This window comes from Melospiza georgiana, chromosome 6 (genome assembly GCF_028018845.1).
Source record: "Melospiza georgiana isolate bMelGeo1 chromosome 6, bMelGeo1.pri, whole genome shotgun sequence".
Classification (NCBI taxonomy): Eukaryota; Metazoa; Chordata; class Aves; order Passeriformes; family Passerellidae; genus Melospiza; species Melospiza georgiana.
This window is the reverse complement of record NC_080435.1, coordinates 36,730,329-36,757,004: the sequence shown is the minus strand read 5'-3', so window position 1 is coordinate 36,757,004 and position 26,676 is coordinate 36,730,329. Positions and strand designations below refer to the sequence as shown.

The 26,676-nt window shown below is 38.0% G+C and overlaps 1 protein-coding gene across 2 annotated transcripts in view; it reads left to right on the top strand.

Moving 5' to 3' along the window:
* The window catches only part of PRKD1 (protein kinase D1), a 116,010-nt gene extending 103,506 nt beyond the window's left edge, over positions 1–12,504 (top strand). For both annotated transcript variants that reach the window (XM_058025915.1, XM_058025914.1), the window contains 2 exons: positions 9,259–9,344; positions 11,541–12,504. In XM_058025915.1, the coding sequence (XP_057881898.1) occupies positions 9,259–9,344; positions 11,541–11,759 (305 nt within the window). In that variant the 3' untranslated portion in view covers positions 11,760–12,504. The remainder of the gene's footprint in view (positions 1–9,258; positions 9,345–11,540) is intronic.
* The last annotated feature ends 14,172 nt before the right edge of the window (positions 12,505–26,676 follow it).

Here is a 26,676-nt window from a genome sequence, read left to right as displayed (position 1 = left end):
TGTGGGGAGCTTAAGCTGCTGTAATTGTCTTGTGTATATTCATTTATGTACCTCATCATTCAGCTCTATTGCATCTGCAGTCTGTTTCTTGTTCTACTTGTTCCAGTAATTGAGTTTGGTTTCAATTGGATGCTGTACTCTGATATCTTTGTGTGGGGAAGATAAAAGTGAACAATTCCGTAGACGAGATTTCAGGAACAGTGTGAGAAAATGTCATACAAGAGACTTTATGCAGGGGGAAAAGGCTTGGAGATAACTGTGAGACCTTTGAAACTAGAGTTCTGGTCAATGGCATCAAAGACTTTTGATAAAAAACAAAAGAACAATGTGACTAATTCACTAGGAACATCTTTAAAGAAGGTAAATTAGTTCTATTAAAAATGTGTCTAAACACAACTAAGTAGGCCATTTAAAAAAACAGGCACTTCTGGTTTCACTAACATTTTCACATACGTAGCATTTTCAGGCAATTTGATTTTCTTTGGGATATTTTTTTTTTAGTCCAGAGTTCTGCAGGATTGTAAGTCTTAAAGCAAGAAACATTATAAGCATCAGATCTTATATCCTTTTCTGAACTGTAATATGTGCCAAACTGAGTTACAATACTAGCCTTTATAATTTCTGGTATTTACAGTATTGTTTTTCTGCTTTTCAGGTGATGTGTTTAACATATTGGTTAAGCATAGTTTAGAGTAGTGTGCCTAATGCTTACTAAATATTGCAGCCATGTGAGATTCTCTTCTGAAAATGCTCTGAGAGCATTGTTTGTTATTTTATCTCAGTGGCAGATGAAGTTTGAAATCTGTTGGAAAAAAAAAAAAGCTATAAATCTGCACAATTACACACTGAAGTTCTCCTGAACCTCCACACACTTTGATATGTAAGCTGACAGAATCTGTTGGCAGCAATGCTTTATCTGTCGCTAGAGATAAGCAAACAGCAATCAACACAGGGGAAGCTGCAAGAAATTGTCTCCCACAAGTTTCTACTGTGGTAGACAGAAGATCAATTTTTGCACTCAGAGGTGAAGATTCAGTAGAGCACCTACAGAAAACTCACCTACTTGGGTGTTATCTCTCCATTTGTAGAATCACAGCCTTCATTAAGGGTTGATGGATAGCAGGCTGCAAGCATGCAGAAGGGAGGGAAACACACTTTAACTAATTACTAAATTAAAATCTGCTTATACATTGTGATTTTATTACATATTTTGGATTGCTCAGTGATGAACCACTCTATTGTGCTAAATGAAAACCTGGAAAATGTCTGAAGAGATTCCATTATGTCTAACAGAGGGAGTTGAAGTCTCGATCTCTGTACAAATATTACTCGATAAGGCTGATTTTTCAAGCTCAATTTTGAACTCAAATTCCATATTACTTAGGGAAAATAAAGGAATGTTTTTCTCAAGTCCTGCTTCACTCTCCTGCACAGACTGTGAGAGGGCAGGAGCTGCCCCTGTGGACCTGCTGGCTCCATCCAGTTTCTGTTACCTCTGACAGTGCAGCATGGTTAAAATGCAAACCTGTCCTGGTGTCCTAATGCATCTGATCTGATTGCAGTTCTGAACTGTGCCATGTTAATTAATGCCACAAATGATTGGATCATTTAGGGGACAAACACAGATTATTTTAAAGGTTTTATGAAGGAACTTTTGCATGCCTATTGCAGAGATTGGTGCTAAGGAAAGATGAACAGCAGTTAAACCTTTTGTGTCATGTCCATGATTATTACTGTGACTCAGAGAGCCAAATGCCTAAAACCTCTTGCAACTGTAGCTATTCCAGTGCTCTCTTCAGACCACTGCTCATGTAAAAAGTTTAAGAATGGCTAAACTTCGTTATTCCCATCTTCTATTTTTATTGTAATCAGAGAGGGAAAACCATTTATTTCTTTGAATTCAAAAGATAGCACAGCAGTTAGAGTGAATTATGCTGTGTTTAGTACCATTTTGGCTTTAGTGCATACCACATGCTTTTCCTGATACTTCCTAAACAACAGCATATTAATTTGTGAGCTGGAAGGCAGAGGGTAGCAAAACTTTAAAAGAAAAAAAAAATGAGACTCATCATATGTAAACAATGTGTCTGGAAAAGTAACAGCAATGGTAAAGTAGCCTTAATATTCCCAATATATGTTACTTAGTCAATTACTGGTCTTTAAGTAAAATTGGCTTTTCAAATTTTAAATTGCACTGATGAGATGATAGATTAATAAAAACCACATGACCCATAACAATTTAAACTACATGGTAATATAAATAATGTACTTAATGTCTAATGGATTCAGAGGAAAAGCACATGGAGCTAAGTTGTGTCTTAGAGGAAAAGTGGGCCATATTGGGTAATATTCTGGTCAGCGTTAATTTTCTTGATAGTAACTTTTTCTGTAGCATTTTATAGCAATTCTTAAAATCTGCAGTCACAAGCCAAGAAAAAAGACAGAACTTATTTGAAGATAATATTTTCTGAATGCTTAATATTTTTAAGTCACAATCAACAGTTGTCTTCTCTGCCAGTCATTTATATGGTCTAGTCATTCATTGAGTCCTCTCTTTCCATAATGTGTCTGTCTGATGTCATAGCCCCTAGATTAATTTCATCAACTCTTCCTGATGAGAAATCTAGCTTTTTTGTGTAATGCTTTGTCCTTCCTTTTATCCATTTAAGATATCCTTTTATCCTACTTAAGAAAACAAAGACTTTTCAGTTTTGTAGGTTTCTCCATAGGGAGTTCTGATTTTTGCCTAAGTGGCTGCATTTTTCCATATTTTTCCAGTAACTTCACTCTTTCAAAAGAACACATCCCAAAATCTGATTCTGTTTTGAGATGTCTAAATAAGATTGTAATACCTTACTGGAGATAGGTAGTTTTTGTGGTAGATGTTTGGTATGTTTTAGAAAACCAGGTTTTGTTAGAGCCATTCAGCAATTCATTGCCCAGTCTATTTCTGCTCTCTCTTCAGTGTTTGTCAAGCCAGGCCGCATTTCCAAATTCACTGAATTGCTGTATGACAATTTGAACTTAATTCAGTCCTCATTGTGGCATTTTGCTAGATACTGATGTAGAGGAATCTACTTGCAGAATTCCTGTCTATTTTATAACTTGAAATTTCACATGTCTCAAACATGGAACCTGTTTTCAACAGCTTTGCTGTTTGTTTCCAGTTTTAACCTTCCAGTCTACCAAATTTGCATCATCTCAAGAGATTTATTTTTACTTCACTACATGACATAAGAAATAAATATTGCTAAATATAAAGATAGAACTCCATGATGGATTTTTTCTCTCTATCTGTTAGTATATTTTATGTACTATGACTTCACTGTGGTAGCTATTCTTTTGAACTGTATGGTCCTAAAATGTGCTGTATCAAGACTGGAATTATTCATAGTGTGTTTCATTCTGCTGTCCTATTTTCATAAAACATTGTATTCATAATTCTTTTTTCATCAGCCACCACCAATACAGCTATTGCTACCAACGTGATGGGCTGTGTAATGTACATCACACATCATTAATTAGGTGCTTCATATTACTTAATATTATTTTAATAACCTGGGAAGAAACAATGCCATTCCTATCATGCATTAAATTTGGTCATGGTGTCCCTGTTACAATGCTTTGTAGTCATATATAAATACCATGGCTGCCTTTGAGTCAGTATTTATTTATACTTCTTCCAGCATAATGTGAATAGAAACTCTGAGTGCTTCACACATTAATGAGAAAGTCACATGAATGAATGAGCATTGAGTATCAGGAGGTCAATGCATGTTATAGCTCAAAGATGCTCTCTGCCTCTGTAAATGTTTAGCTAGCTGTTGAAAAGGAGGTCTTGGCTCTTCTTACACATTTGCTTGGATAGATAGTATTAGGAAACCTCACTTGTAGGGTACAGCTTAGAATTGATAAGGATTTCTTTTGAGAGTACAGCTGAATTTGTGTGCCTGAAAATCTCAGCCAACTAAAGATCATTTTATGCTAAAATAACTGCATGTACACTGGAGCATTTGTAAGCAAAGCTGTATTGACTAGCAGCAGGAAAGGGATTTGTGTGTATGAAAAAATTATAATAATGATGACCTCTAATCAATTAACCTATTCTTAGAAAAATCCAGGGTCTAGGAAGTCCTGGACATCCTGTATTAGTGGAAGCAGCTTAAATTTGTACAAATGATGGCAGGAAGAGTAGGTAGTATTCTATTTAAAATTCTTAATCAATTATAAATTTATCATTAATTTAAGACTGCTTTTTTTTTTATATCCTTCAGGTGATTTCTTGTTTATAACTTATGCAAAAAGTTTAAATCTGTAGGGAAGGACTAAATTAATGATATGTTTGTAACAGGGTTTTAAGATATTTTGTAAACTTTTGCATTTATATGCAGGGCACGTTCTAGCTGAGTTAAAGCAGTCATTCCTGTGAAAAGCAATTATTCTGTTAATTTGATACTTAGAGTGAAAATTGTGGCTTTGTCCGTACTACAATTAATTATTAGGCATATTAATAAACTTGCATAAGCAGTATAGAGCCTTGCATAAGCAGTATAGAACCTCCTGACTGTGGAGGTTCTTTCCAGTGAATTGAAAGAGCTATCTTTCCTAAAATCAAAGGGATACAGAGCTTTCTAAAGTTTGCATTTGAATTTTTCTGTCGGGGATTCTGTGAATGATCACTTGTCTAAAAGGCCAGTACTCATTCTGCTGGAGAAGTTGGCTAGTTTATTCCCTTTAACAAAGTCTCCAGCTCCTAGAACTTTATAAGTCTTCAACTGACTTGCACTATCATGAAAGGTAAGCCAGGAGCCCATAAAAAGGTAAACAGGAGTCCATAAAAGTGTTAGAAAAAGCACTTCCATAATCCTCTCAGAACTTTCACTCAGGTTGCCTTCTTGGTGATAACCTGATGCATTCCCCTAGATTGTGCGCAGAGCAGAGGTGTTCTTTCTTAATGCTCTCAATTTACTTAATTATAGATTTTACAGAGGAATACTATGAAATTTTATAAAGCTCCTAAAATGTCTGGTTTACTTTAAGGATTACTTTAAAACCTGATTTAAAATAAAAAATCAGTGAAAATTAATGAAAATACTTAAAAATACTATATAGTTACTACCCTCTCCTCAAAACTGCTTCATCTTCCTAGACAGAATATTTAATTTTGTAACAGATGATGCCCAAATTTTGCTCCCTGAAGTTGTATGTTGAAAATAAATGTTAATGCCTTTCAAATTTTTATCTTCATTGTTTTTAAGCAGTACAACTCAAAATTTAGTCGTCAAACAATTATGTGTATTTTTTTTTAATTCAGAAATTGAGTGAACATGCATCTTATTGTTCATTCATTTTACATGAATTGCAGCCAGACTAAGCTTTGTAGGATAGTGGCTGTCAGGATGCTGTCAGAACAGGATGGGGGTTTTGTGAGTTTAAATACAGAGAAAAACAGTGAACTTTTCACAAGTCTTTTAAGCATTTTAATTCTAGCGCTCACAATCTCGTTATTAGACTTCCTAGATTCTTCTTTGCTTTACCCTGCCCTGTTCTTTTGTTGCCTTGCCTTTATCTATCACTTGCATCTTGGCTACTGTTACTCAGACAAAACTCTTACAGGTTCAACAAGTGGCATTTCTTGAATTGCATGATTTCCTGATAAAAAATAGCAAAGACTCTTTGCTGTTGAAGCTTTTATTTTCTTCTTTCACCTAAGTTTGAAAACTTTGAGTAATAAAGCAAATAAAATTGTATCAGATAGTTTGAGTTTCTACTTCAGATGTTCTTCTAGTAGGCATGTTTAATTTCTGCTTATTTCTTTATTTGTGCTTATTTCTTAAGAGGCAAGGGATAGACAAAACTTTCCTGGCAAAAAGAACTCTAGATAAAAAACAAAACGAACAGCAAAACTGGTCACAGAGACAGCAATATTGCAGTGGGGAAACAAACAGCCTGTCTGTGTAAACTGTTTTCAAGTGCTTGGTACTGACAATTGTAACCATCCAGGGAAACTGCCTTTTCCCCCTCATCATATTTTTCTTCCCTGTCTTTTTTTGTGCACCTTCTCTAGTGATTTTTTTCTAGACCAGTCCCTTTCTGGTCTGTTCAACAAGCCATTGGTAATTTCCCCCAAGAATACAAAGAAATATGTTATTACACATAATATATCCTTGTCCTGAAGTGAAAAAAGGGGCCCCTCGTCCTGTTGTAACTTGAGGGAAGTTGAATAGCTAAATATGATCTCCTCACTTGTGAGGCTCACAGTCATATCTGCCTCCAGTGGGTTGCACAGAAGGAATGTAATAGAGACATTATCAACCCTCAGTGGGTGCTTGACAGTTACCGAGGCACACGCTGGGATATGTGCACCTACATCACAGCAGTTACCAGGACAATCAACCTCTCATCAAGTTCTTGACCTGTTTTCCAAACTGAGATTCATAGTAAATGATTGAAAAATGAACTCTGAAGATCATACACACCCAAATACCACTGAAAATAATAAAGAAATGGTAGCCCTACTGAATTCACATTCAGCACTGGCTTATATACCAAAAGACAGACTGAAGTCTTACCCTTAAATTCAGCAGTATTAAAGTAAGTTGGACAGTGTTGCTGCTGATGTTTGTTGATACCCAGATCTTCTGCAGTGGGTAAGGGACTATGTTTTCCTCTTTGAAACATCAGATAAAAACAACTATCACTACTTTTTGATAGGTGGCATCAAAGCCATTGTGTATGACTGACTTCCCAATCTCTTCCCCATAGCTTGGAACCTGAAAATGTTTCATATGAATAAAGAGGAAGAGGGTTACCCCAGTATTTTGGAAAAGAAACGAGTTTTAAAAATGATGCCGTCTGTCAGTAATAGTCCTACTGGATATCCACTGACTTTCTTATCCTACATACAGTTCACCAGCATTTTGAGAGAGAACAAAATAAACACGAGTTAGAAAATTTAGCATTAACTGTACTTGATGCTAAAAGAGTAAGTAGATAACAATCTGTTTGTCCACAATAGAAGAGTAAAATTAGGACCATCTGTTCCAGGAAAAGAATGGCTCAGAGCCTCTGGCAATGCTTTCTTTGTCAAAAGTCCTGAGATTTATTTTCTGTCATTCCCATGATTGCTCTGATTTCCAAGACAGTATTCATCACCAGGAAGTCAGGGCTGCTTTAGTGATAGTCTCCCATTGCCAAGAATAGGTTTGTCTATCAAATTAACTGCATAAATTCAGATAGACTGCCATGTGCATTCCCATTTTCCTGGATATTGTTTTCATTGTTTTCTGCCCCATGACAGAAGCACACATAAAGCCCTAGATGGCAAATCGAGCCTGCAGAGAAGAAGCCTCTGTTAAAAAAGAAAAGCTTTTCCTTATTGTTGTACAAAATACAACCTCAGAGATAATTGGTTTGAAGAATTCTGTCCCATCTCATACTCTTAAAACAGACAAGATGATTATTCAGCTCCTTTAATACCCAGCTGGCAACAATATTCATCTGATGTGTTTCAGACCCAGTGCCCCTCAGTGGTGCCATGGGTCTGTGTTACTTTCAAGACCATCTTTCCCTGTCACCATGATATAAACAGAGAAATAAAGATGTAAACCAGCATACTTTGGACAAGCCAAGGGATAATGTGATGAAATGGAAAAATTGCAGGAATATTATCATTCCTTGTGGCTAGTCAGTTATTCTGGAATAGCAGTAACTTTCCACCAGAACTAATGCTGAACATTTAGCACCACCTAATATGATTTAACCTCCTTTCATTATAGCCTCTATTTTTTTTTTTTTTTAATGTTTTTCTGTAATTGCATTCAAAGCTCAGCAGTCTCATTACAGAGATTTTTCCAAATGGCTCACTCATTGCAGTTCCATGCATTGGTCATTGGCTCACGGGTCTCATCCCTTCAGGCACCACAGCACACATGCCTACAGGGTGAAAGAGTTGGCTTTGTTCAGCCTGGAGGAGATCAGTTTCCAGGGGAGTCCGTATAGCACCTTGAACTACCTAAAGGAGGCTACAAGAGACCTTTTACAAGGGCATGCAGTGATGGGGTAATCGCTTTTAACTGAAAGAGGGCAGGTTTAGGTTCGTTATTAGGAGGAATTTCTTGACTCTGACGGTGATGATACAGTGGGACAGGTTGTTCAGAGAGGTTGTGCATGCCCCATCTGTGGAAGTGTTCAAGACCAATTGAGCAATCCAGTCTAGTAGAAGGTCTCCCTACCCATGGTAGTAGAGTTGGATCTTCAAGGACCTTTTCAACCTAAACTACTCTGTGATTCTGTGAACCTCAGTGAATCATTGACTCCAAAACCACAGAAGTCATGAAATTGTTAACGACGCCCTTCTCACTTTTCTGACACTGCCAACTGTTGACTAGCAAGTAGAAGCAATGCTCAGTTCAAAAGAATAGTATTGCAAGACTTGATGACTTACAACACCTAATTTCTCCACTCAGGGACTGGGAAGGCATTGTTGTCAGTTGTGACATTGAAAGTCTAAGAAAAATATATACATATATATTGTTTACTGTGGTACCTGAAGAATGCTATTCTTGGGAGGAAAATGTTAAAGCTGGAAGATTTGGCAGCAAGGGAGTATTTTTACTTGAAGTGACCTTGCACCTTGCTGCTAAAAATGTTGGTGTTGGAAAACTCCATTTATCATGCCTAATGTTGCTCATCCTCTGCCTCTTTTGAGAAGTAGACTTCACATGTAGAGACAGCACATTCTCACAGACAGGCTTGAGCCTCGTGCTGGAGAGAGATCACAGAAGCACAGCCGTGACATGAACTGGGGGTGCCACAGCCCTGTGACACATCGGGGCAGGCAGTGCCCCCCTTCTGCCAGGATGAGCTGAGCCCAGCGGAGCTGGTGTCCCCGTGCCTGTGCAATGGAATAAACCTTCTCCTTGCATTTCACCTGTGGCTCGGTGGTTGCCTTGGTTGCCTCCATGTGTCAAATCACACAACTGTAGACCTCACATGAGCTTTTTTTTCTCTTGAGCAGGATACGCGTGAGAATTATTTTCAAGTAACTGTTCAGTAAAACAGTTTTAATCTCATTAGGAAGGGTTGCATGGGTGCCTTCAGGTACATCAGCATTGACTGCAATTTGTAAAAAGCTGGAGTGAGAAGGGATAACTGCCCTCTTTTTACAAGCACCATGTCTTTGTAGCTCTCTGTTTGCATGTCCTAGCTGAAACAAATACATTTGAACTAACATTTTCCAATATTATTTCTTTTCAGCTATTGATCTCATAAATAATTTATTGCAAGTGAAAATGAGAAAGCGCTACAGTGTGGACAAGACGTTAAGCCACCCATGGTTACAGGTATTTCTCCAAATTCCATGGTTTTACCTTTGCATTCGGACTCTAAACATAAAAAAAAAATCTTCATCTTTAAGCACAGTAGAATCTAAAAAAATCTACTAACCTGAATACTCTACTAACTTTAGAAGCTCATGCTTGTTCATCAATTTACCTATGGTTTCTCATTAATTTCTGAAGTATTAGATTCCAGCCTCATGCTGTCAAAATACATTTAAAAATATTTTATCATTTTTGTCTACTTAGAAAATTACGTATATTAAAAAACTCCTTGTAGTCATTTGACTTACATTATTTCATTGCCTGCAGTTTACTCTGATTCACTTCTTATTAAAATTATTCAACGGGCTTTCACTTCACAGTCATCACATAAACTAGTGAAATTGTGTGCTTGCCAGGAAAATACATTAACCACATTCAACTGAATTCTTCAAGTAAAAACTGAGATGTAAGGAATTTTTAAGATGCTAGCAGTCTCTGTCTTGTGTTCCCCATATGATATGGTAATATGTTTTTTTATCCTGGCAGCAGCCAAATCACTGCAAGTTCAAGGCCCAAGACACAGCAGTGAGGAGCCAGGGTCTGTTCCAGCATTCCAGCCAAGGAGCAGGGAGGGCTGGGGGCAGCCCAGGCCAGGACACTGTGTCCCTCCCTGGAGATGAGGACAGGCTGAGGCCAGACAGATGCATCAGCCTGTCAGATCTCCCAGAGGAGCTCTGTTTACATCTAGGAAAGTAATCATGGCACAGGCATGGCATAGACCAGATACATGATCCCCAGTCCCTAAGGAATCTTTATCAAACCGGGAAACTGAGTCCTACTTCAGTGTGTTATAGCTGGTACTGTGTCTCAGAGTAGATGGTGACCTTCTGGTACAGGAGGAAAAGGGCTGTAACTGCCCGTGCTGCACCCCACCTTTCTCAGGGATGTTTATCTGGAGCTTGCTCTCTTACCCTCAGATTTCCTGTCCCTCACTAGTTTTTTCCTCCAAGACCACTCCTCTGCCTGGCAGCCATCGCAGAATGCATTTGCTTGAGTCTGTGGGGACCAGAAGTGTCTGGGCTGAGGTCTACAGCAAGGATGCTGGCTGTCTCATGTGACAGGACAGGGTCCTTCTCCTCTAGATCCACTTTTATTGCTTGTGTACTAGTGAGTGGAGGTGGGGGGCAGTTCAGCAGCAGCTCTAGCCCCAGGGACGGGATGAGTACTCTGTCTAGAAGAGTTCTGCCTTGCAGGCTAAGGAAAGATAACAGTGGTTATTTTTCCTTACAGGGCAGTGAGACTTAGTGGGGTTCTCTGAGAGGATGACTCTAAGAAATAAGCCAAAGTATATGTGATACTAAAGATGAAATCTTTATGCATTTACTTTGTTTAGGCTTTCTGATGCTTTGGCTATGTGGTTAGGGTTGTGTCTTAGGCTGAGACAAGGTGAAGGAGAAAAAAGAAAACTGGATACAGGATCATGAGGAGAGGGTTAGTCTGCATGGGGCTAGGATTGGCTCTATTACTGCAGCTTCATGTGTTTTTTGGGTGGGAATAAGAAAAGAAATTATTAAACTTGCATATTTTGGACAGATGAGTGGCTGCAGTGCATAATGGTCTAAACAGCATGAGACTCAAACTAACTTCCATCCTTAAATTTGACTGTCAACATGGAGTTCCAAACTACCTTAATATTTAGATGTATACATTTCTTTGAGGAAACCAGTAATTGCCCAAGTTCAGAAAAGGAGATTTTTCTAGCCCAAGCTGAATTTGTGTTCTGCATTATTATACTGAGATACAGACTTAGCTGTCTTGACTGATACAGATCACTAGAATGTATTTGTATGATTTAAAGATGTTTCTTCTTTCTTATTCATCTTGTGACTAGAAGGAGGAATTGGTTTACCACCATGCCTCAGTTAGATATTATGGCAATCTATACATATCTGTACATTTTGCAGAACAACCTGTAATTCTGTAAAGCTCAATGCTATAATTGTGACAATTCAATTAAATTAATTTATTAAAAAATCCCATAGAGATGAAATTTATATCTTTAGGCAAATTTCACATTTATATAAGATTTTTTCCATTCTAGAGCAATAGGGATGATCCTTTGATAGCTGAGTTAATAGCACTTTGAGTGTTATTGATAGCAAAGGGAGTATAATTTATTTTAGGAAATCTAAAAGTAATACTGTTATTCTTTTTCAGGACTACCAAACCTGGTTAGATTTAAGGGAACTGGAATGTAAAATGGGGGAACGTTACATCACCCATGAAAGTGATGACTCCCGGTGGGAACAGTATTCAGAAGAACATGGATTGCAATATCCAGCACACCTTATCAGTCCAAGTGCTAACCATAACGAAAACACCAAGCTAGAAGAAACAGAAATGAAAGCCCTCAGTGAGCGTGTCAGCATCCTTTAAGTTACATCCCCTATAATCTGTCAAAACACTGTGGAATTAATAAATACATACGGTCAGGTTTAACGTTTGCCTTGCAGAACTGCCATTATTTTCTGTCAGATGGGAACAAAGCTGTTATGCTGTTACACTGTTGATATATCTGAGTTGCCAAGACAAATCAACAGAAACATTTTTGTGTGACCAACTGTGTTGTATTTACAAAAGTTCCCAGAAACACTAAACTTGTTATTGTGAATGATTCATGTTGTATTTAATGTATTAAAACCTGTCTCCACGGTGCCTTTGCAAACTAGTGTTTTTCTTACTTGAGCCTCATTTTGGTAAGAGAGAACTTTCCCGGGAAGATCTCGGGGGTATTTTGTGCATCGTTAGTATTGTAATTGTAAGCAAACTCTTGAAGAGTAGATTATAACTGCTGTTCTGTGAACAACTTCTACCATTTGGATAAAAGCTTTATCTAGTGTTCTAAAAATAGAAAAGGCAAAAAATAATGAATTGCATAGAATTGTACAGTTTCAGATAACCTGTGTATTTGTATGTTCATGTATATAGATACACATGCACACAGTATAACTTTCTCTTAAGCCTAAATGCCTTAGTAAAATATAAACTGCAGCATGTCAGTTGTATTTCCCCTTTTCTTAAAATATTCTTCTCTATTATGAATATTCTCTAATATGTACATTCAAAAACTAAATAACGTGTTGACTTTGTGTATGTTTTCAATAAAAGTCTTGTTAAAATATGTTCATTGATGAAACTTCTTGCTTAAAATAACCCTGGAGTGGCATCAGAAGTATATAGAATAAATTATTTCATCATTAAGAAGACAGCGTGGAGGTAGGTGGGAAAATGCTGCTGGACAACCTCTGTTCCTTTCACACATATTTTATGAGAACCTAATGGGTCTGATTTTGTTCAGTTTTGAAACACACTGAGGGAGTGGGGAAGTTGATGCATTAAAAGAATTTTAGTTTTTTGAGAAATGCGCTGCTTGTGCTTTTCCACTGAGTTCCACTGAACTGCAGATCTTGCTCTTCTTCCCCTGAAAACTTTAAAGATGCTAATTTTCATTTCTAACTATTACTTAGACTACCAATGCTAAGCTATTTAGTTTTAACAGTGAGAGATATTGTGGCTGCGCTATAAAAACACGTGACAGAGGAATTCACTGAAAAGCTGAAATTTATTCTACGCTGTTTTCTGTCTTGGAAAAACAAACAGTTAATGTATAGGTTGTAATGTAAGACTGAGGTTAAAAATGTAAAGATGCATTGGGCTAGAGGCGGAAGTATGCAAAGATAAGAGCTAATAGCCACATATGGTAAAGCTCCACTGCTCAAATATTTGCTTTATGTTAGAGTCATGAGCTCTTCATTAGATAAATTCATTCTTTCATTGAAGAAGAGCTTTGTCCTGAGAAAATTTTTGCCAGATACGCAACATCACTAAAACCAGAAGAATTTTTCCTCTGTATTTTACACCTCAGCTGGACGTTTAGTATGTACTGTAGAGGAAATGAAGAAAAGGCACCTCTATTCAAACAGCAAAAATTATATTCTAGAAAATTAAAAAGTACTGTGAAAAATTTTTTATAAATCTCTTCTCCTTCCTCCCCACTTTCTTTCACTATTTCCACTTCCAAAAAAACCAAAATCCTTTTCTGCTTAAGGTCCTCATAATCATGGCCTTTTGACATGTTCTGAAGAAGTTCTTGTTGGGCAAGGTCAGATGTGTCGACTATTCTGCCATGCTGCATTTTTCTGCCATATCTATATTTTCTGTCAGGATGTTCCTACCAGACTAAGTATTGGCTAATCGTTGGCCATTGTTTATTTTTCTTTCAGCCTTAAGCTTAATCGTCAATTGACAGTAAAGTAAACATGAAAATAGAGTTGGGCTGAGTATCAAATTTTCTGTTAGTAAAAGTGCACATGTTTGAGTATATTTAAAAGTAAATCCACTTTCAGGTGCACTGGTGGACTCATGGATGTAGGAAGATTATATCTGTTCCATTCTATGAGTACTCCAGGGGTCAAGTCAAAGAAACTAACTTTTCTAAGAGGAAATCAGAAGAATTATCAGTCATATAACCTTTTTTCAGATGCTGTTATCATGACTGCTGATAAGGAGCCCGCATATCACAGAAGTGCATTAATTGTGTTGTGTCATTCCCTTGGTATTAACCAGTAACAGATTTAAAGTTCTGCTTTCATATTGATCAATTTAGATGAATGGGGATTTTAGTAGTTGTCTTGGTTTCATTTACAATTAATGTACTAACTCTTGAGCAAAGGTGGTTTTCAACAAAATATTCTCAGAAATATGAATTAACATACCGGCAATCTGTTCCTAATCTTGGACAGTAGTGTAGAAATTAAGTGAGAAAGCAAGACACTGTAATTTTCAACAGCATGTCTAAGAAGGTGGGTGACAAAAACTGCAGCTTTCAGTGAAAAATGAAGAACATTGAGTACTTCCACTAAATCCCAGTGTCTGCTGATTTCTTCCATAATAAAGGTTGTCATGCACATGTCTTTGCTCAGCACAGACCCATGTTAATCAACTTTTTCAATCTCATGGAGCACTTTCAATAAACTGTTTGCCAGTGGAGCAGAGACAAAAGTATAAATAAATTTCTTTCCTAAGAAACTTTCTGAGTAGTCAGTAAACATGACTTCCAAGAAACTCTTATTACTAGGGGCACATTTCACTTTTTTTCCTCTCCATGCCTGTTTTATTTTTGTTAAGGTTTTTGAGTGCTGAAACTTGCTTCATCATTTTAAGAAACTTGTGCAATATTCATTGCTTTTCAAAAATAATCTGCCTTTAGCCAATATAATACATTAATTTTTTCCCTGCTGTTGTTCAAAAATATTACACTGTGAAATTTGAGTTCTTTGCATTTGAGCCAGACAGATGAATTCATTGATTCCTAACTCGTAGCCTAAATGGAACAGACACATCAGCATCAAAGTGTACTGAAGCAAATCTGGGGTTGTGTTGTTCTGTATAATTTTCCTTTGTGGGTTGTTTTTTTGGTTGGTTTTTTTGGGTTTTTTTGGGTGGTGTTTTTTTTGGTTTTTTTTTTTTTTTTTTTTTGTTTTGGTTTTTTTTGTGGTTTTTTTGGTTTTTTTGGTTTTTTTTTTTGGTTTTTTTGTTTTTTACTCAGGAAAAAGGAATGGCGACCTACTCTGTGGCAATATTTCCATGGCCTTTACCATTTTCCACTAGGCCAACAGTTCCTGCACTGTTGCATCATGGAAGCAAAACCAACAGTGGTTATGCTGCATAGAAGTGTTGACCTGTTGATGGTATTTCCTTTCCTGCCACACTATATCCTATGCATATCAAGCACATGTGCACAGGTAATACATCTGAAGACTCATTTATTGTGTCAAAGCTTAGCTGTGGAGTGCAGAGAAGGATCCAACAGATACTCGGAAGTCAGAATTTCTGATTTACATGGAATAGCCATTTTCATTTCTACAATCTTTGGTAATTCAGGAACACTTTATCCAGTGTCTTGTCCAGTTTTACTAAAACAAAGTGAGCAAAAGGATGCCTTTGTGCAATTTGTACAGCTCAAGTGTCATGCAGCTGCTCAGCCAAGTGTCACCATCCATCCATCCATCCATCCATCCATCCATCCATCCATCCATCCATCCATCCATCCATCCATCCATATCTTCACATCACAGGATGGAAAGGAATTCCCATCAGTATTCCTTTCTCTCCCATTGTCTCAGATATGTATCAGACCTCCTCATTCTCATCTTAGCAAGATCTCTTCAAAAGCAGTTGGATACTCTACTTTCTGTATTTTTCACCCTCCCTACTCTTACCCTTCTTCACCTCACTCCTGAAAAGCCTTCCTAGAGTCTCATCTCTCCAGGAGTTAATAAACAGCAAATCCTGTTCTCGTGTCAAGGCAGTAGCTATTTTTTGTCTTTAAAACAGGGGGTTTTTTTTGTTTGAAAGATTATTTTTTTCACATTATTAGATAAACCAACACCTCTTCTGCGCACCTGAATTTTTCCTGGACAATGAAGTGAGAGACATGATAGGGAAAACGCTAAGCTGATACAAATATTTAGCATTTTTTCAAATAAGGGAAAAAGGAAAAGGAAAAGAAACCTACTAAGCAAATTTTTAGAATTAATCACTAGGCAGGTTAATACATATATTCTTCAGTCTATAAGACTGGGCAAAAGATTACAGTTGGATAATGATGAATTATGGTGCAGTGTTATTCAGCTGGGTGTACTTAAATATTGGCATCCTGGAAAAGCTCTACTTCATGCAGATACTCCAGAGACTAGTGCCTGTAGTTGCTTAGCACCCCAAACTTAACTAAACTTACCACTTTGATGGAGAAACTAGTAAGTTTTTTTTCCCCTAGAAAAATAGACCAAAATGTATTCAGCAAAGGAAGTCAGTCACATGCTGCAGTGGCCGTCTTCTGCCTCACCATTCCTGTGGCATCTGAACTAAAAACTCATATTACTGGGGTTTTCCATGCATATGCCAGGTGGGAAATAAATCAAATGCAAACCAGAGGAACTCTCTTGGTAGATCAAGCACTTTCCAGTGGTGAAAAATTTGATGTGTAAGTGGAATGTAAATTCACTTTGCTTTTTGCTTACCTTGTTTCTAGCAACTGGAGGGAGTCAATGTAGAAACTGGAGTCTACTGAGTGAGCTAATATTTGTCTGTACTTCTTGCTGCATCGTTGCTTTATTTCAGAGAAGAACAGGGATCACACATAAGAAGTGTAAACTATTTTGCTGCCTTACTAAGCACATCTACAAGCTTGAGCATCACCTGTTCACAAATAAGAATTTAATAAAAGTCTTCTTCAGTTTCAGACTGAAAACTTGCTCTTTTGAAAGGCTCTATGAAATGAAATGTTTTGCATGGACTTCCAAGCACTAAGGTCCTAAACTAAGGGAGTCTATCTCTTCTGTGAGTCTGGAGAACCTGAGGCCTCACTCTGCAGAAGTCTGCCAGGCAGGGTGCCAACCAGGGGAGCTAAAGGAAAACAGGCATGATGAAAATGTGCCTTTAAGGCAAATGCCAAAATCTGTAAGCATGTGTGTGCTGCCAAAGTTTGACAAAAATTGGCAGATTCTGTTGAGTATTTCTATCAAGACAAACTATTTTTCAATATAAATTTATTATACATTTGCCAACTATAACCTAAATAGTTTTCTGTATAACTTCCAAAATGAATAGTGACTTATTGGTAATGACCTCTGACACTTTTAATGGGGACTGTTTTTTCAGAGAGTCCTAATAACTACCCTGTGAAAAGCAAGTAGATGTTATGGTTCCTCTGTTGACTTAGGCATATAAAAACATGAGTTATTTGAGCAGTTAGGTCACTGAATTTAATACATGGAAACTTAACTGACATATTCTTAAAAAAATAAAAATTGACTTCAGGGACCTGGCTCACATTTACCAAGTAAACAGCTGCAGCTTTTTAAGATGTTACTGTCTCAGCCTCCAGCTGTTTGTTACTGGCCTTATAACAGAGCAAAAATAGAATATTTCAACTCTTCTGGCTGACACTCAGAAGAATCCAAGCACAGTTTTTATTTTGATGTTTAAGTTAATTTTTCCAATTGTGAATTAGAGCTGGGATGCTTCATTCTGCCATCTCTGCCATCTGTAAAAGGGGCAGGAAGGAGAGTGAGGGCATTCTGCTGCTGTAGTTGAGTTTGCCAGAAGTCACAGGTCAGAGTGCTTAACTGTATTTCTCAAAAGTGAAATATGCTTGAAAGCATGAATCCCTGAGGGTTTTTAGGTGTGTCAGGCTTCCTGGTTTCTTCTGAAGTAGGATTTAAGGTCTTCAGAGACTAATTAAGCACTGTTGCGGTTTCTAAGCTTGCCACTTTTGCTCATGGCATTGTACTCTATGCTCACCACAGATGACCACTATGTGTTATGGATCAGAATCTTAATAAAAACAATGACTAAGGTGATTTTAAAAGCCCATGCCCATGTAAAATGTACGTGTTCACAGGCATTACTCTGTCATCTGCCAAATGGAAGTACAATCAAGAATGCAAGAATATGCATGGCACTAAGAGGTGAAAAGGTAGAATAGGCATTTGGCTCACAGATCCAGACTGGAAAACCTCTAATATACAAAATGAAACCTACTTGTAAAACATAGTGGCTGTAGTTTTTCTTAGGGAAATAAGGAGATCTAAATAAGGAGCACTTTTAATGTTTCTGGGTTGAACTTGACTTCACCTTTATCCTAATGGGAAATTTTGCACATCAGAGTTCCATCTGGAACATGGGTCAGTTCAAGATTACCTGATTTCACTCTGATAATGGCCTTTTCATATTCATTGTGGTCTGAAAACAGCCTCTCCTGGCTAAAAAATGCAGATTTATGTATATGCATATACACTAACATTACATTTAGGAGAGTTCTTACTAAACAAACAGAGGCATCAGAAAATGTTTATTTAAAGCTCAAACATCCCTTCTTGTTCCCATAGCTCAGTGAAACGTGAAGGAAAAATTCCACACACTGTTGCTTTCAAGATCACTACACTTCAGGAAATTCAGAGAAGGTTTTTTGATTAGGAAGCTGAATGCAAACATTCAAGCAAAACTGCTAGGTATCCAGTATAGCTGTTCCCCTCTTTGCAACAACTGAAACGCACAATGTTTTTTTTTTTTTTACATATTCTAAAAATTTATGACTATTAGCCCCTTGCCTGTGAGGAAGAATACAACTGTTTGAGCTTCAAACTGGGGTGACACAGGTTTGCATGCATGAACTGGCTTGCTCTAAACAAGCTCACATTAATAAAAAAATCAGTACAAGGTACAAGCCTCAGTACAAGGGTACCTACACAGATATCCTGGCATATCTTAGTCTTCTTATGGATTACTGACACTTGGAAAATGCAATATTCAAAAATATCCAGGAATGTACAATATTCTCAGTCAGCTCCTCATTATGTTTCGATATTTAACTACATTTGTAGATGGCAAACTGACAAAAAAAAAGTAAATGAATGACTTGGGCAGAGAGAACAGTCACCTTGAACCCAAAGCCAATAAAAGGCAGGCACACTAAGTGATATATTCTCACATTTCCAGTTAGCTTAGATGCATGCAAAGACCCTTAGATGAGATGTTCTGTGGGAGGAAAGGGGTATACTGTGTCCATAAAATGTGAATTATATTTCATTTACAAAAAACTCTTTGTCACATATTTGAAGTGCTTGTAAATACACAGACTCCCTGTAAGTACAGCCACAGCTGCCTCAGAGGTCACAGGGTCTGTAGGCTGCAGTCCTAATGACAGGCACTAGTTAGTCATGGCACATCCATGTAATTCCAGCCTTGTTCAGCACAAATCTCTCAGCACGTTGCTAACAAAGTACTGTGACAAAGTAGAATATAGTGTCATAGTATGTTAGAATAAACTTCTCCTGTGGATATCCTGTTTCTGTGCAAATGTGGAGCTCAAGGTAGTAAAGAATGCACACACAAAGAGATTTGTTTGTCCATGATTGGTGACAGCAGTAAAATCCCTCACAGTGCTACATGGAAAATAAGCTGTTTGCATGACATAATTCACTCTTTTGACCAAGAGGACAGAGGCGTCAGTGACTGTACCAGAAATAGAATTTCTCCTGTGTCTTGTTTCCCAGCCTTGCAGTCAAAACTGATCCTGTTTGTCCTTGGAAGCATCTTGTGGCTGGTTTCCAGTTCCTGGGGCAGGGGGCACTCCCTGCCCTTCCTTTAAAGGCCTCAGGGCTTTGCCCTTGCTCAAGCCCTTGCTGTGCCTTTTTCATCTCACAGACCCACTGTTTCCCCATTTATTGTAGATCTGCTTTTGCTTGTGAGGAGGCTCAGGCAGCTTTTGGACCAAAGGAAGGAGGGTGTCTTCCAGCTCTTCCGCTCTTATAGCATATGAAAATAATAACTCCATGATTCTGAGGAGGAGACAGCAGAGTGTAGGCAAGGTACTGCAGAGGATGCAGGACTAGTATTATAAATGCTGCAATATTCTGCATGCTTAATAACTCTCCTATCACACCCATTTAAAATCTTGATTCACATGTTCCCTGTCTAATTGGTTTTGAGCAGACTTATTCATGTATTCATAGCCTTAAGGGTGATGAAATTAATTTATTACTCTCAATAATCCTCTCTCAATATTTGTACTCTTTTGTTGGCTAAGCTGGGGCTTTTACCAGTAAAATTATATTGGCACAGCTTCTAAAGGAGATATATTTAAATGAGCACAAAAGTATCTTATAACTGTAGTGCTTAAATCCCTACTTATACAAAAATAGATATACAAGTATGACTAGGTCCAGACATTATCACTTGAGCAAAATTCTAATAAGTTGTTCAACTTTACTGTTCAGACAAAGCCTCAGCCTCCTCTTTCAAATCACTTTGCCAAGTAGCTGTCATCATTTTATGATGCAAACAACCATGCATTTGCCTGAAACCACCAAAGCAATCTCTTTTGAGCCAAGTGGGTAATACCACAATTCTAGATGGAACTCAAACCAGTGATCAAAGACAAAAAACGCCAAGGCATTGCCAGTTTTCTGAGCCATCCAGTAACTATTAGCTTATGCCGTCCGATTTGCATGATAATCACAAAATAAGAGGCTGTGTGATTTTACTCCATTACCAATATATTGTCAGACTCGGAAGTTTTTGAGGTGTGGTTTCTTTTGTGGGTGGGTTTTTTTTTTTTTGGTTGTTGTTTTGCTTTTTGTTTTTTTTTTTTTTTTTTTTTTTTTTAGTAGATACGTACTACCAACTTCCTATTCCCAGCCCCCTGCAGACTTTAGCTTTAGGCTGCAACACTGGGTTCGGAGCCGCGCTCACAGAACGGGGCAGCGCTGGCTCCGGCCGGAGCCCCGCGGCCGCCGCGACGCCGGGCGCGCCTCGCCCCCTGCTGGCCGGGCCCGGCACTGCCGCGGCCGCTCCGCCCAGCGCCGCCCGCCCGCGCGGGCTGCGGGGGCATCGTAACGCAGCGATAGGCACTAACTCTCCTTCTGACTGGTGCCAGAGCGCCTCGGAGTCTCCACTGCTGTTAATTACTCTGCGTATCAGAACAATAAGGTTCCCCCTGCCTTTCATTTGCATTAAAAAAAAAAAAAAAAAAAAAAAAAAAAAAGCTGCAAGTTCTTTTTAAATATAGAAGCGAACGCCAACAGCTAGAAATTGATATGGTGCTTCTGGCAGCTTCTAGTCAGCGGAGGTCACGGAGCAGCGCTGCCAAGCAACTTGCAGGCAGCCACTTCCAACTAAACTATAAAATAATGCTGCATAGGAAGACTGCTGAATGTCCCACTTTCAGTTCAAAAGCATGAATACATAAGACAATAGTAAGAGACATTCATTGAAATGATTAGCGGTTTAATTGATAATTAATGTTGGGCAAAAAGTGGCTGTGAAGTTAAAAGCTTAGCCTGCATGAAAAAATATTTAAACAATTTGAATATAAATAGGACCCTGAAATCTTAGAAAAGTTGGGCAAAGAAAAAAAAAATGTATTCATGAGTAAAAATTATTCTGGTTTAATTCCATCCAGAGAAGGCGAACACAATATTTTTATCTCTAGATCAAAGTGATTTTTCTTTGAAATAAAGAAGTGTGTTTGGAAAGGCAAGTTAAAAATCACAGCTAAACTGTAATGAGATACACTTGGAAATATAAAAAAGAAATAGGATATTCAACTACCTACAAGTAGATGGCAGCTGATTATTGCCCTTAGACTTCTTTTACCTGGTTATTTTTTTACTTCTTGATATTCTTCCTGTTTGTTCCTGCATCTCTTATGCCTTCAGACTCTCCAGTATCTGGCATCTAATATATATTGAAAATGGTGACAGTTTACTTTGCTATTTACCATTCTGATTGTAATGTCTCCCTAAGTATGTTCTGAAATCTTCAGCTGTTTTTTGCACAACTAGATACCCAACAGTATCAAGTACTTTAATGTGTAGCTCACATCTGTCTGTCATTAGAGCTCCCCAAGTAAAAACTCTGCAACTTACATAATTTGACCTTTCCCAGTAGATGTGCAATTCACTTCTCCATTCCCTTGCAAATTGTTCTGTTGTAATCCACACACTATTTGTGACAATATTTTCTCTATTTCTTTTACTACTATTTCAGCTTGTCTGCACATTAGGCATCACATGGTAATAGAAATAGTCTCCTCTTCTGGAATATCTTCCAGCATGATTCTCGTGGGACTGCTCCCAAAACTGGCCATGGTTGGGTCCTTTATGAATTTATTGAATAAGACCTACTTCCTGCAAAGCTTTTCTGCTGGAGAGTCTTTACACTTGTCAAGGGAAACTGGAAGTGGTTTGGTTCTGGATTACCTTTGAATCTCCTTCTGCTCTTTTTTGGGGAAGATTGAGACAAAGGCAACGGGATGGAAGCCTAGAAAAACCTGACAAAATAGGTGGCAAGTTAAAATTCAAGACTGCTTTCCTCCAATCAAAAAGACAGAGATTTTGGCTGATTAAAATGTGGAGTATGATAACACCGTTCAAGTACAGGGTAGAGTAAATTTACTGCTGGCTTCTGAGCATAGAAATGTGAAGAAAAACAAATATTGTATCAAAATAGAATCTGGAACAGTGAAGTCCTTACACAGAATACATATTAATTCCTGCTTGTAAGTGGAGGTTACCCACACATTCGGAAGGCTATGTTTCTGCAAAGGTAGCTAACCTGTCATCCTACAGAAATTTGTGTAAGAAATCTAAGGACAGTTAAAGCCAAATTCACCTTCACTATGAAATTTTCCAGTCTCCAGACACTGTATTATAAGTTGCCTACTGTGTGGTTCTGAACTTAGTAGTATATAAGCCCTTTGCAAACTTTATTTAATTGATCTTTACAGAAGTCATGTGAAGATCAAACTGCCATAACTCCTGTTAAATATTCCTTCTGTTTGTTCAAAGCATTGAGATGCATCTCAGTTAAGCATCTTTTTTCACAGTAACAGCCTGGTCTGGCAGAGCCAGAACAGAAAGAGCACTGCAGAAAACAAATTTATGGTATCTTTGCCACAATGCAACTGTACTAATCCTTCTGTATCAGTGAAGGAAATTACTGATTAAGTACAGGAAAATAGTTTTCCCCAGGGTAGTATAATGGAATTAGATACATTACTTGTATATTTCACTTATTCTGCTGTGGTGTCTTAGTATTTCTGAGTTCCACCACACTTTATTTCTTAGATCTGCAAAATGAGTCCTTGTAAGGCTCTGAACACAGCATGCAAACATTACTAGTGCCACTCGAAATCTGAATACATATTTCTTACTGATTTAGGCATGCCATCAGTCTCTACCCATGTACAGTTCCTTTGTTTGTCAAATTAACCTACTCTAAATTGAGCTATTGCTTCCCCAAAGTGTGGGGGCTTAGGGCCTGCACTGGTATGCAGACTCGTTGCTCTCTGTCAGCATCATCTAACTTGATTTTATATTGTTTGATTCTTATGGAAGAAATAAATTAAACCAACTTGAGCAGAGAAAAAGAATCTTTTCCAGAAGCACTCGGTGTATATCCTGAAAGTTCAGTTCTAAAACACACTGTTGTTTAAGAAAAGCTTGTTTCCTACTTGAATATTCCTTATTAAACAAGAAAACAGACATTACCAGGCAAAGCGATCTAAGTTACTTTGTTTACCTCTCTTCAGGGGTATGGCATTAAAATACAAAGTGTAAGAATTTTGTGGGGGCAAGGATTAGCTTAGCAAATTGCTACCAGGAGATGGCACCATTAACAAAATAATTTGAATGCCACATATAAGTTCCTCTCGACCAGCTCTGTGTCTGAATGCTTTGGGAATTCCAGGTGTTGTCTGAGTGTGATCCTGCATATCATTTATCCAGGCAATCCTCACATGCCAGCAGTCCCAGGAATGGTGAGAGCATCCTGCCATCACTGGTGACTTTTTTGCTCCTGTTGGGAGATCAGGACTTACCAAACACAGGAAGAGGCTAGGAGATTCTGGGCAATGTTTTCCTCTCTAATAAGTATAAACTGATTTGGAAATAGGACTGAGGGGACATAGGGGTATAATATATATCCATATGTAATGGGTTGGGCTATTTTTTTCTTTAAATTTTATTTTATTCAGCCACGAGCTGCCACTAATTTGCATGAAGACCTGAATGCAGTGTCAGAGAAGGGCTGATGTGGACTAGCTGCAATCACAGCCGCAAGAGCCACATGCAAATATTTAAACACTCTTTGCTAGAGGCTGAAGGTATGACATTGTCATCCTTCCAATGTCTTTAAAGAATAGGATTAAATGATTTTATTTTTGCAAGCCTGCACGGAATCCAACTGAAAATGACAAGAATTTAAAGGTTCTGAGACCTTACCCTACCCTGCTCTGAGAGCATCCTTGTGGTCGAATTGGCTCTGTGAAAGATGAAAGAAAGATTTTGGTTGGCAACAACAATGTCAGAATGTCACCTGTTAACTGCAGACAAACTGGAGCTTTGCACTCACACAGCTTGCAGGATCGAATCCCCAGTGTGACAGGAAGCAAAATATTTGCCATGTGTTTCATTTCAGTTTTAAGCACTTCAGGTTTTGAATCCTCTCAGTTAAGTAATTGATGTTTGAATGCCCTGTCTCCTGCTTGGTATTTTAAAATAAACCTTGCTACAGCACAGATTATGAATCAAAACAGCTGCTGAAGCTGAAAGTGTACTTAAGCAGTAAGATGGCTCTTTGTGAATCATAGTAACTAGTCTTTGCATCCAGGGAGCTAAATTTCGTCTACTTTGGTTTAAAAAAATTCATTATATACATCTGGTGTTTGCAGATTTTTTTTTCCTTTCTTTTTTTTTCTTAATGTGTTGCCCATGACTTCTTGCAAAAAAAAAATGAACTAAAAAAACCTCTTTTTATCAATATCTATTGTCAAACTTGTGTTTTTCATATGCCACGCCATATGAGATAATGAATAAATCTTTTGTCTTCTGCAAGTACAACCAGAAGCCATCAAAAATCAATTTTTATAAGCATTCCAGTAAGCTGGACTTTAAGGGGGCTGAATAAAGAAAAGAAAGTGAGGGCTCAAAATTTGACTTTTTAATGGGGTTAGGAGCTGTGTGTATGTTTCACTGTAGAGAAGCCAGGTCATGAAAACATGTGGGGGTAATCAATTTCTCTGCATTAAAAATTGTGATGAAAAGACTAGATACAATTCTCTTGGAGCATGCAAGTGCCCATGTAAAATCTAGGTATAAAAAACTTCCCTGCTTAAACAGAAAGGGAGGTGATTCTCCCCTTCTCCTCAGCCCTGGTGAGACCATGTCTGGAGTACTTTGTCCAGTTCTGGGCCACCCTGATCAAAAAAGACATGGAGATCCTGCAGAAGGTACAGCAGAGGCTACAAAAAACTATTAAGGGACTAGAGCATCTTTGTTATGAAAAAAGGCTAAGGAGGCTGGGCCTGCTCAGCCTGGAGAAGAGAATGCTGAGAAAAGATCTTATCAATGCATAGGAATATTTCAAGAGCAGAAGGCAAAAAAATGGGGGCAGAGCCTTTTCAGTGGTGCCCAGCAACAGAACAAGGCACAATAGGCACAAACTGAAACACAGGAAGTTCTGTCTGAACATTAGGAAAATCTTCTCTACATTGAGGGTGACAGAGCACTGGAACAGGTTGTCCAGAGTTGTTGTGGAGCCTTCATCTCTGGACATATTCAAAATCCTGTGCAGCCTGTTCTGTTTGAATCTTCTCTAGCAGAAGGATTGGACTAGATGATGTCCAGAGCTTCCTTTCAGCCCCAACCATGCTATGAGTCTGTAAAATCAGAAAGTATAGAAGCCATTGCTCAAAACACAAAAAATCAATCAGAAGGTATAATAGAAGGAGCATAGTAATTGAAAATAAACACTAGGCACTGAAAGAAAATTAATGTAGAGTCATCAGGAGTCCAGGAGGCAAAATTCAACAGCTGGATTAGCAAATGGAGATATGAGCAAATATGTTCTCAACTTTTTGTTATCTACAGTGAAAAGAGAAATAAAAATTATGCATGTCTTTGTAATCAACCATAACTCAGAATGCATTTTTTGTCATAGACAAAAGCAGCACACAGAATGCTCCCTGGCTGCTTGGAGTCATTAATAAAAGTTATAGTATTAATCAGTCTTTCTACTGCACAATGATGAGCTGCAACAGCCCTTGTCTTTCCTAACTTATAGCCTTACTGCCGTAGCTTATTAAACCTTGTTCTCTGAGCTTCAGCAAACACTCTAAACTACATGTTTTGAGAAGCTATGCCCTCTAAAAAGCCATATTTAGTGCTAAATATACCTTACATCACACATTCATGGCAAAAGACAATGGAGTCAGAGCTCTCTGTACATGCACTGGGTTTATCTGCACTTCTGCTTGCAATTCAACATATAGGGAATAATGCTCAAAGACGGTTGAGAAAATATGTTTGGGGTTTTTTCCTTGCCTATTACTTTTATTGGAATTATTCTTTGATTATTACACCAATTAAAATGAATAAGGGAGGGTACAAGTTACAGAGTTGAAAGCAGGACCAGCTTTAGTTCTTCGTTTCTACTGGCCATTCATCTGAATGTCATGAGGGAATCCAGCCACTGAATGCCTGAATGTTTGGAGTATCTGGAACTGATGGGAAGCCTGAGCACTGCCCTTTAACCTTCTGGCCTCTTGGCTTACTCTTAGATTCCCTCAGAAAAGCTGAACCTTGCTGTTCAACTTCCTATCCCAGCAGTAAACTCAAACTCCATTGTTACCTAAAGTCCTAGAATCTCTCTGAAAAGTGAGCTCTCTGCTTTACAATTTAACCCTTCAAGCACCGAATCAATGATGCAATCAACCTCCACTGGAGCAAAA